The sequence below is a fragment of the Meles meles genome, chromosome 3 (genome assembly GCF_922984935.1).
Source record: "Meles meles chromosome 3, mMelMel3.1 paternal haplotype, whole genome shotgun sequence".
NCBI classification, from domain to species: domain Eukaryota; kingdom Metazoa; phylum Chordata; class Mammalia; order Carnivora; family Mustelidae; genus Meles; species Meles meles.
In genome coordinates, this window is record NC_060068.1 from 124,202,734 (window position 1) to 124,214,902 (window position 12,169).

At 43.2% G+C, this 12,169-nt stretch overlaps 1 protein-coding gene across 1 annotated transcript in view; it reads right to left on the reverse strand.

The window, feature by feature from the left end:
* The window catches only part of DOCK2 (dedicator of cytokinesis 2), a 407,119-nt gene that overhangs the window by 299,409 nt on the left and 95,541 nt on the right, over positions 1-12,169 (reverse strand). Inside the window, exon 23 of the mRNA XM_046000057.1 lies at positions 503-611. Within this exon, the coding sequence (XP_045856013.1) occupies positions 503-611 (109 nt within the window). The remainder of the gene's footprint in view (positions 1-502; positions 612-12,169) is intronic.

Below are 12,169 nucleotides of genomic sequence, written 5' to 3' on the forward strand. Positions count from 1 at the left end.
AATCTGAGTTTATGGTGCTGAGAATCGAAAGTAGAGCACTGAAGAGGCTGCCACCTCAACCGTCGTCACCATTATTACTTTTCTTTTTAAGCAGGCCCCATGCTGTGTGGGACCCCATTGTGGGATCCAAACTCATGCTCCTGAGTTCAAGACATGAGCTGAGATCAAGAGCTGGATGCTTAACTGACTCAGCCACCCAGGCGCCCCACCACTGTCACCATTAGAGGTGGATCAGTTTTGACCTATTTCCCTCCAGGTAGCAAAAGCTTCAGAGTCATTTAAAAAAGAAACATTGTTACCTTCACAGGAAACAAACAATAATAAATGTGCTTTCTTTGCTGTTCATGATCCTTGTACCATGTGGCCAATCCAGGCCTTCAATTAACACAGGACTATATATTCAAGCAAAAGTAGACATTATTTCACCATGCTGTTATTTATCAGATGACAAAAGGAAAAGAGATTGTTGTTGTTTTTTTGTTTTTCGGTAGTATAAACCTACCTGCAAAAGGATGGTTGTTCTGTGTTGACTTTTCATCAGGTTGTTGATGGATTCAAAGAGCCGTCTCATGGATTCTTCAAACTCCATCTGTTCTTTGCCTTCATAAAGCCTGAAAGAAGACACATCTGGGTCTTTCTCAAGCCTCAGGCAACACCTTTGAAAGTGTGTGCAGTCACAAACTTCATTTAAAATTCAGAGTGAGGGGTGGGAGACAGGGACTTCAGCGGCAGGATCCTGAGAGAACAGTGTTTCCAGGCATCATTCACTCACGGGAAAACCTCTGTCCATGCACAGAGCAGATACCTTCACCCTGACTCCTGTCTTATTATTATTATTATTATTTTTTAATGGTGAAGAACCTCAAAGGGCTGAAACGCATCCAAGCTGAGGGGACATTAATAATTTCACCCTTCTGCAAGAATCAGAAGGGAGACTGTGGTGACCAGATTTCCAAAATCTCTGGGAAGCATCAAGGAGAAATATTTTCAAGGATACTGCCCTTCCACTTAGCCGTTGCCTGCTTGTCAGACAAATATGCACTTGCTTGTTTCGTGGCTGGGGCCAGAGTGTCCCTGGCCCTCTCATTTCAAGGAGTGTGCTTATCACCTAGTTGAAACCTTTGTCCCTCTTTATATAAAGGCCCTATGTTGTTACTGTCAAAAATGCAAACATAACAGAAACCTTTACTTATAAAGTGAGTCTCCCCATTAATCCCACCTCAAGATTAGGGACCGTTAACAGTTGGATGGACATTCTTGCAGAGATTTTCAAGGCCCACACGAATATACACACATGGAACTTTTTACAGAAACCATCCCCTCGTATAAAATCTGTCTCATGTTCCTAAGGCTTATGGCCCTCTTGGCCCGGCCTTGGAGTGTTGTTCAACCCTAGGCCTCTCTAAACAAGGCTTTACCGCCAACCCTGGAAACTCTGCACCCAATCCATCGCATCCTGCACAAAATACAGAGAAGAGTGCTCCTGTCTCCAGTTCAGATAAAGAGTGTCTCCTGTCACTGCCCTACACAGTCAGATGCCCCTTGCTGAGGCTGTGGGAAAGGTGCTTTCCTTAGATAAAGCACTGACATACTTAACTGGTCTGTTCGCTCCATCAACCACAGGAAGGGCAGTCCATCAAGCATTGTCTGCACTGAATTCCCACCCATCCTCTCACCCTCTTTTCTCTTCATTCTGCTTCTCTTCTATTGCCTTTCTCTGTCTTTAAACATTTGTCTGCTTACCTGCTTGTGAGCATTATTTACTCTCTGTCTCTCTGGGTCGCTATGTTTATCTCTGCTTTTCTGTCTTTCGGACTCCATCTTTCTCTTGGTGTGTTAGTCACTCTCTGCCTCTCTTCTCTTTTTTCCTAACTGACTGCTTCCTAAAGCCCCCCTGAAGTCAGAAGCTTAATGGAAAGCCAGTACGGAATGTTCCAATCAATTACAAGGACCCAGTGATTGCTGCTGACTTTCTGGGTATCTAGTTCAAGGTCATAGGGTCAAGGCTGTGAGAAGAACCAAGAGCTCTGAAGCAGCTCTCTCGCTCTCTCTCTCTCCCGGCCTTCCTTGTGCCCTCACCCCTTCCTTAAACTCCTCCGTTCCAAACCTTCTCGTCCTGTTAGCACAGAGATGTCAACCACAGAGTATGTATTTTGGAGTCCATCAGCTCTGGGTCTCCAAGCTCTACTTTGCCCCATACTAACAGAAGACCTTATTAATGACAGCAGAAGTTACTGCGCACTGCTCTGCCCCAGGCACGGTCTGCATACATATTAAACCACTTACCCTCAGGACTACACCATGGCAAGTCCCATCATTATCCTCATTTTACAGACTCATCAAACTCAACCAACGTGCCCAAGGACTCCATGCCTGGAAGTGTTCGAGCCAGAACTCAAACCTGGCCATCCGGCTCCTGGGCCCACCCTCTCGATCAGTTTGCTGTACAGCACTTTGCTCCATGATTTACGGCCTCTCTTCATTCCCACAAGTCCCAGTTCCTCATCTACAAAACTTAGGCCATAATAGCACTGTGCCCAAGTCCTGTGAGAAGACCAGCTCACACATGAAGTCCTCAGCATATGCCTCGTACAAGCAAATGTTAGCTGTCATCTTGTTGGTAAATTTTAGGGATATTACTAATGTTTCCCACTTCAGAGATAAGGACACAGAAAACTCCCAAGAGGTTGAAAGTTGCCCAAATACCATCAAAGTGCAAACTATGAGACTAGATCTGGTAGAGAGGAAGGCAGAATCCTAATTCAAAGTGGTGGTGGTTTCCTCATGAGATGACATTGTTTAGTTTTTCTTTGTGCCCACAGCTAAGCTAATGGATGGTCCATCCCCCAAGTCTTTTGCCTTGAAAATCTGTTACTCTTTCCCCTAGCCAGCTGCCCGAAAACATCTACTAGGTGATCTCACAATCCCTCTTATGGTCTATAGTGTCTCCCACTCCCATTTAACACCCAGACACGGCTACCCATGGTGGAGTCATCATTATTTACATACATATGGACTTTCTCTGTAAGGCATACTTATTAGTGTATTTTCATGGGGAGGGGGTAGATTTCCCACCAGGTCCACTTCTTGGGAACCTACAGGAATGCAGCCTACAAGAATGGCCTCCAGCAGCTTTTTCCTGTTGTTTGACCCTGCCCACGCCCACCTTCCACATCTGAATGGTATTTGGTGACACTTTCCCTGGAATTTGTATTTTTTTTAATGCAGAAACATAAAAACGGGCTTGGGGGGGTCATCTTACTGGCAGCACCCCAGGGGAATGTTCATGAACTCCTGATGAAGAGATCCCTGAGGCTGCCATGGTTCCCAATCTCTCTGCGTGGTTTTTAAAGTCTTGTTTGATTGTATGAGCTGCACAAATGTTCTTCCAATAAATTCCTTTTTTTCTTAAACTAGCCCTGGTTGGATTTGTTACAACCCTGTATGGTCAGGACTCTGCAGGGTAGAGGGGTTTCTTCCTGCTGCCCCCTGGATTTCTAAACAAAGAGCAATGGAGAAGGCCATTGAGCACCTAGTCCATGCTTCCCATTGTACAGAAGAAGAAACTGAAGGCCAGAGTGGGCAAGAGATTTGGCTTCACTGCCGTCTTTTAAATGTCATTTGGCTGAGGTAGGAAAGAAAAGAGATATTTAGGCTATAAGACCAAGTCAGGGCTATGCACTCAACTTTAAACTTTGTAAGAAACTGAATTTAATTTCTACCATCAAGAAAAATCTGATTTGCTCTAGGTCACAGACTGTACCAGTGCTATAGCTTGAACCGGAACTCGGAACTCTTCTCCTTCTGTGCTCTGAGAATCTAATAGGGGAGGGCAGATGACCCAGATCCCAGAAGGCCAAGCTCAGGGGCATCTGCCTCAGTGGGGAGCCAAGCTGCTCCCTGTTATTCATGTCACAAGTGAAGGACCTAAACACCACATTCTAGTCCAGGGAAGGAAAAAACATACTACACCTAAGTTCCAGCAAAGATTAAAGAACCAATTCTTTAGGGAAATGGTTTGCCTTTAACAGTGATTATTACATCATTAAGCAAAGTTGTTGAGGTCTTACTTAGCAAATGTGTGTGTGTATGTGTGTGTGCGTGTGTGCGTGTGTGTGTGTGTGTGTGTGTGTGAATTTTTAAGGCTGGCATTTTACTTGGTAGAAATGGGAAGAAGAGCTGGAGAACATGAGTGCAGCTGGGCAGGAGAAGTGGTGCAAAACAGCTACTTAGCGCAAAGTGCTTTGCTCTCTAGCCAGATGCCTCCGTGTATCGGCTACACTGCCTTGGGCTCATTACCTTCTTCACTGACAAAATGGAGACATAATGCTCACTTGAAGGGTGATTTTGAGGTAGGAAAAAAGGAGATAATGTCTTTCAAGTGTTTAATATTATAGCTGGCACCTAATAAGTGTTAAGTAAATCTCAGTTACTATTCATGTTGTTGTGGTTGATTCCTAAGCACAGAAGTGATCATACTGGGAAACTCTCTCATCTGAGCACATATAAATAAAGGTAGTATTTCCAGGAAGGAGTGACTAAGGAAAATAAAACACATAAGGGTTTTTGATTACATGCAAGAAATAAACTGGTGATGGGGGCCATTCAGCACTGTAGGGCCTCTCCTGAGAAGCTGGAAGAAGAAAGAAAAAATACGGCTTCATCTATCTGCAAGGCTTTAAGCGTGGCCTTGAAGTCAAGGGCATGGCAGATGTGGTTTCAAGGTCCCTTTTTAGCACTTGGTCTCTGTTATAGCTTAAGGAGGGAAACATTTTTTTTGGCTTCAGCATGCCTAGAAAGATGCTTCAGAAACCAGCTGATCCTGCCAGGGAACGAATTATTGAAGGGCCCGAAGGCCCTGACCACAAGGAAAACCGGAACAACCTGCGAGGCTCTGTTCTGGGGCATGCGAGCCCAACCCCAGCAAGCACTCCAGCTCCCAGGGCTTGGATAAATATAGCGGTGCTCTGCTTGCATGTGATTCATTAAGGAGACACTGTGCACAGCTGAGCACTCACTAAATGCAAATGGGGCCCCATATGGTGTGTACAAATGCTTTGCACCACCTCTTCCATGCAGGTACATAAAGCCTCAGCCTAAAACAGAGACGCCAACCTCAGGCCAGCAGCCCAGGAGAGCCAAATCTAACCAAGACATCCTCGGGCTTGGAGAGCTAGCAGGAAGATTTACTTTAGAATCCAGAGGGGGTGGGTTTCCTGGCACACCAGCCCCATTTTGTTTTCTATGCCTTGGCCACTCCTCTGACCCACATTTTCAGGCCTCCTCCTGCTTTCTTCCCCACCTCTTTAAGACAATACAGAAATTTAGGTAAGACTGTGTGGGTTCCAAATTCTGCTCTGACACTTACCAGTTGGGTGGCTTTGGCTAAGTTTCTTAGTCTCTCTATGGCTCAGTTTTCTCATTAGTAAAATGATATTAGCCCCATGAGGTGGTCCTACAAGCAAATAATGCATGCAAAGCAACTAGCACAGTGCCTAACACATAGTAAACACTAAATAAATGCTAGCTATTGTTATATAGTACCATAATTTTCTTCTAGATCTTTGTAAGCATTATGAAGGAAAAAAAAAAGCAGCATCTTGATAAAGACAAATACAATTTGTTAAGCACCTGCTGCAAGCCAGGCACTGCAGGGTAGATAAATATGAGTAAGGCCCAGTCCCCGTTCCCAGAGAAATCACGAGACAGGCCAGCAGGTAAATTATATTTTCGCACATAGTGAGAAAAGTTGGATAATTAAAGTTTAATATTATTATTGAGCACTTCCTAAGGGTCAGGAACTGCGCTAAATTCTTCACATGGATTAGTTCACTTGGTATAGACTGTTATTATTCATATTTTACATATGAGAAAAAGGAAAAAACATTAAAGAGACATGAACCAGAGGAACAGAAGAGCAGAGGAGGGAAGGAGGACTCTAGCGGACACTCACCACAGTGACTGCCTGTCTGGTGGCTCCTCTGCCCCCAGCAGCCCCCCTCCCCTTCCACCCCCACAGCCTGTCCTGCTCTCCTTCCTTCCTCCCCAGTCATCCTGTAAATGCCCTGCAGGATTCGACCTGGGTCCCAGCTCTCCCTTGTCTCCCTCACCTGGTCACATCTTCTCCTAAATTTGCTCTTGGTGAGGCTCATACCTGACTCATTTCACAAGTACCTGGGAACAAGGCCAGATTAATTGGAAGGTTTTTAAAATGAAAAATCTATTTTAAATGCCTCTGAGATCTGATAAAATTACTCAACAATAAGGTCATGATATACCATTCTGCTATTTTGCCATACGAGCCGAGAGACTTGTCTACCCTAGATGTGATGCCAGGCACTGGAGGAATACTATGGAAGTAAGGCCACTTATTTGGTGAATTTCCTTAATGAGTGCTGTGTACTCCACACAAAATTAAAGCAGACTATCACAGCAACTGTGGGCTCCCTGTGTGAATACTTCATTCTTCACCATCACTACTTGCCTGCTTTCTCCTCTAAATTATAAACTTCATGCAGGCAGAGTCAAGGCTCTCTTGGTCATACTATCCCCATGTCTATGTGGCAGTAGTCCTGGAACACTAAAAGGGGGTTTAAACAAATGCATCAACTAATGATAAAGTATTAAATGAATGAGCTTCAGCACGTTCAATGTAGCTGTGCAGAAACATCTTATGAATCCAGAACTCCAAGCAGTTCAGCTAGTTCTAATGGTATCTGCACTAGATAGTAGTAATAGTCATCTTCAGCTATGCAGCCTTATTATTCTTCCCTTGACTACTAAGAATACTAGTGCTAATAGTTGTTACTTACTAAGCCTTTGTTATGAACCAGGCACTATGCTAACTGCACAAGACCACCCCACTTGTAAAAGGCAGAGTCAGAATTTAAGCCTGAGTGCATCTTATTCCAAATTTCACTCTTAACCACTAGGCAATACTACCTCCAGAGAACAGAGCAAAGTAATAACCAATTGCCAGGAGCTGGAACAAGTCAGAATGGGTAGGAAAGCATCATTTGCCCAAGGGATGATGTTACCAGACTGTCCAGGGAAGCTAAACGGCTGGCTCTAAGCTTTCTCTGTTCAAAGCTCTAACCTCAAGGTGATGGCTGGTTTTCCTATCCTCAACCCAATAATTTGCTATATTAGAGTAGGTGTGAATTAGTGACTTTACAAAAAGGACCATTAAGCCAGTCGTGGTTTCAGAAGAGTGATTACTTGGAAAAATTAGAGCATTCTAAGACCAAAGCTGCCTGCCTCTCTGTCTCTCTGTCTTTCCCTCCCTTCCCCGCTCTCCCTCTCTCTGTCTCTCCTTCTCTCTCTCTCTCTCTCCCTCTCTTTTTCTCTCTTTCTGTGTTTCTCATACCCTACTCCAACCTGGGATGAAGAATAATTATAGCCTAACCAGTGGCTGAGTCTCTCTGAAAATCATCCTTACGTTTATTGATCCCATTTATAGAAAGAAACGCTTGAGTGCACTAAGCAGGCACTTTTAAGTCAAAGAAATAGGGCTGGAAAGGATTCACGAGAGGGCCCCCCTTCTGACTCACCTCTTTCCTGCACCATCCTGACCCCTTCCCCCAACACCAGAGTCTAGAGACCCAAAAGGAATCTGGAATTGTAGATTAAGACAGGAATCTTTGTCCAATGAATCTAGAGTAAGCGTCCAACTCGACAGTGACAAGAGAAATTCTCTTTTGAAGGATAACGAAGTTGAAACATAAGGCATTATTCTGTTAGAAGAGAAAGAGTAGAGCTACATCTGAAAGGGACTCTTCCAAGAAAGGGCTAGTATAACTACAATGTTGCCTGTGTGAATTGCCAAGTAGTCTGGTGGCCCAGAGAACTCCATGCAGACCTCATTTAATTGAAAGAAGCAGTGAAGAGGCAAAGGGCTTACACCAGTTTCTGGTGTCAACACTTTTGTCAATGACAAATTATTTCTCTTCTAGCTGTTAACTTTTCCAGAGTCTGACATAAGAGAAGTAATCTCCCCCTTAGCGCAAACTTCAAAGAAGTTTCAGTAAACAGTCTTCTTCTTATAGATCACCCCAGGGAAGAATGGTTTGCCGATGAGAGAACAAAAGACAAACTCAACATGGGGGATCCTGTTTTGAAAATGTCTAAGATGAACATACAAAAATTAATGCAATCCCTGCAAAAAAAATTGCCTCAGATGGAAGCGTAAGCAGCCTAAACAAACAAACAAACAAGAAAAAAAAAGAAGAAGAAAAAAGAAAAGAAGTTAACAGCGTGGAAGAAATGAAAGAAAACAATCCATCCAAAACATTCACTTTACTTTAAAATACGGTAACCCTGTACAATGAATTAATAGTAAGTAGGTAATAAGACACAGGCAAAAGTCTTGAAAAGAACTCTAAGTTATGAATAGAGTGTGATGTGTGTCCCAGCCATCCTTCATTCTGCTGAGAGGAGCTGCAGCCTTTATGTAATTTGGCAAGAATAACTCGGTTGCATAATTCTGCACTTAAGTAAATTTCTCTATTAGCATGAAAAATGGCATTCAGGGTTTTTCTCTCAATATAATTAGAAATTGAATTCTCCCAAAACAATGCTCTTAAACAGAAACACACACACGTGCGTGCGTGCGCGTGCACGCGTGCACATAATCACACACATTCCCTCCCACTCCCCCCCCTTCTGTGGTTCCAAGACACATAAAGAAAAATATAGATTGCATCATCTACTTGAAAGAGAAGCTAATGTTCAGTAGAGTCCTTTCAGCATTTTCTTTTTAGGTCCAATTGCTCTAAAAGTTCAGGTATAGGTTTGACTACTTCTCTGACCATTTCTTCCTTCAGTTTTTAATGACCTAGGAAGTGTCCATAATAACTTAAATGATAACAGAGAAGATTACATTGCAGAATGATTACATGCACACATACTCACATTTACCCTTAGTAAAAATCTGGAAATCTATAAAAACTGATAATTTTATAACCTCTTAGAGAAGAGATTGTGTATGTCAACAGTCCCCTTATACTTCTATGTTATATTATGATCTCTTTTTAAAAATTTTTTAAAAGATTTTATTTATTTGACAGACAGAGATCACAAGTAGGCAGAGAGGCAGGCGGGGGTGGAGGGGGTGGGGGGAGCAGGCTCCCTGCTCAGCAGAGAGCCCAATGCAGGGCTGGATCCCAGGACCCCAGGATCACGACCCCAGCCGAAGGCAGAGGTTTTAACCCACTGAGCCACCCAGGTGCCCCTATTATGATCTTTTAAACAAGTAAATGCTACATTTAATTTTCTTTTTCTTTTCTTTTTTTTCAAGAGTCACATCCTGTACTGACTGAGCCAGCCAGGTGCCCCAATACACATATTTTTATTTTTTTTATCTCTTTTTTTCTTTATTAACATATAATATATTATTTGTTTCAGGGGTTCAGGTCTGTGATTCATCAGTCTTAAAAAAATACACAGTGCTCACCATAACATGTACCCTCCCCAATGTCTACCACTCAGCCACCCTATTACATTTAATTTTCAAAAAAGGTATCTACTCTTCCTCAGGGATGGATGTTTCTTGCCTTCCAGCTCCTTTCTACAATAACTTTTTTCCCCAAAGTCTTTCCTGAATTCTCTTGTTCTCACCATGGGAAGTAGGGCTGCAACTAAGGGATATAACTCAAGGTCAGACAACTAGAGGCAGTTTTCCCTCTACAATTATAGAATCTAAATGCTGATTTTTTACCTACTTCCTGGTTCCTGGCATGGACTACAGCCAGAGAGACAACTGCCCAAGAAATGCCAAGTTATGATTACTCTAAACTGTGGTCATGCCAGGAGCATCTGAACTTTGTCCTTGCAGTCTTATGGCTTCCTGCGAAGGATAATCAACCCCAGGTTTCCTACTCTGTTCCACTGAAGCGTTGACATTTGGTATGTGGAGTTAAATAGAATTTTTAACATTTCCCTTAATAATGGTGTGGGTTTAAAATACATGTGAAGTAAAACTCTTTGTTTTGAAATCTGGGAACACCTGAAGAAATGTGGAGTTCAAATGTGTCAAGTTTTGTATTACTGAAGAAGACCTCATGTGAGTAGTGCAAGGGCTGAGAGCAAAGCAAGCCACCAGCAGAGAGCAATGCGACACAAGGAGCAGTGGTATGGGTCTCAGGACTGAGTTCTAAACCAGACTCCAGCATTAGTGTGTGTTGTGACCATTAGCAGGTTACTTTGCTCTGGGCACTTGTTCCCTCATCAATATGTAGACTACCATTGAGGGAAAGCTCCAGGATTCTCCATGGGCTTCTGTGGTCAAAGAGTCAGATAGGACACGCTGATCATCCAAGACCAAGCCTGCTCACCCTGCAGAGTTCACTAGCACAGCATATGGCCCCATAGACTCCCTGGGGTAGGTCTTGGTAGATGTTTTCATCTGCCAGCTGTCAGTCGGTTATCAAGTCCCATTGATTCCACCTCCCAAAGCCATTTTCTCCCAGCTTTATTGAGATATGATTAACATATAACATTGTGTGGGTTTAAGTTGTACAACATAATGGCTTGATACATTATATATTGCAAAATGATTGCCACCATAATGTTAGTTGACACATCTATCACCTGACATAATTAAAATTGTGTAAGACTTACTTTACTAGAAACCTTCAAGTATGTAATATGGTATTGTTAACTAGAGTGACCAAAACCACTTGCTACCCTCCATCTTTATGGTCACCACCTTCATTCAAGGCCCCAGCACGTCTAACCTGTAGAGTTTTCTGAACCCACCTCGCTTCCTTCACTGTACCACCTTTAAATCCATTTTCTACACAATGGTCAGAGGGAGCATTCTAAAAACAAAAGCATGATATCATCCTCTGTTCAAAATCCTGTAATAGCTCCCCATTTTCCTCAGGATAATGTCCAGATGCCATGGCCTGACCTTCAAGGACTTGGAGATCTACCCCTTCCTATCCCTCCAGGTGATCTCCTACTCCCCGTCTGTCACTGTTATCCAGCCACCTTGGCCTTTCCACAGCTGGACTGAGTCAAGCTCCCTACTACCTCAGGGACCTCCTTCCAGCTTTATTTTCACCAGTTACACCCTCCTTCTCTTCACTTGCCAATTCCTACTCATCATTCAGGTCACAACTTAGATGACATTTTCTCCAAGATGCCTCCCTGACCCCATGATGAGATTTGACCTCCTTATTCCATGCCCTTAGGGCACCTCAAATTCCTCCCCTTCATTTTACACGCACCCATGAGACTATCTGCATAATGACTAAATGACTTTCCCAGCTAGACTATAAAATCCCATGAAAACTAGGCCCGAGTCTGTCCAATTGATTGTCGTATTTCCAGGCCCTGGCACAGTTGTCTACTGGCTACTTAATAAATATTTGTTGGATAAACACTTGATTGCCAATGCAAACTAAACCTCTACCATTAGACAAATATTTCAATAGACTGAAAATTTCACTAGCAACTCAAAGGATTAAAATAAGAACCAAGTTTTAGAGCCCAACTTGCCTGAAACCTGCAATGGTGCTGAATATAAAGAAGAATAAATGCTGAGGGAAAGGCCTTTCAGAAGTTGTAGACCCTAAGGCCAATTCTAAAAAGAGTTGAGAGGCACCGATGTTGTGCAAAGCTATTTACCATCTCTAGATTCCCAGATCCTGAGATGACCTGTCAATTAGTTAGAACAGTAGCTGTGATATATATTTGGGTGTCAAATTTTATTTCTCTTATAAATTCCTTCATAGCACAGTGATTGGAAGATAGTGGGAGCTCAAAAAATACTTGTGTGTGTGTGTATGTGTGTGTGTGTGTGTGTGTGTGTGTGTGTGTGTGATCATACTTGAAAGAAAAAACACACGTGCAATGAGAATCTGAAGAGATTTGATTTAGTTTGAAATGCAGGTCTAGGTTCCCCAAAGAAACAATGCTTTAGGTGACCCAGGAAAAGAGAGCAAGAGAAAACTGGAAGAAGAGAGGGAAGGGCATTCCACTCCCAGGAAAGCAACTGTACCGTTCCTATAGCAGAAGAAAGTCGAGTGGGTCAGAGGGACTGAATGAAGACCCTGGAATCTGGAGTGGAGGAAATCTGGGTTATGTTAGGTGAAAGGAGACGGGGGGTGGGTGGGGGGGAGATGCTACCCCCATAGACCCTCACAGGCCATGTGAAGTTTTGTCTTCA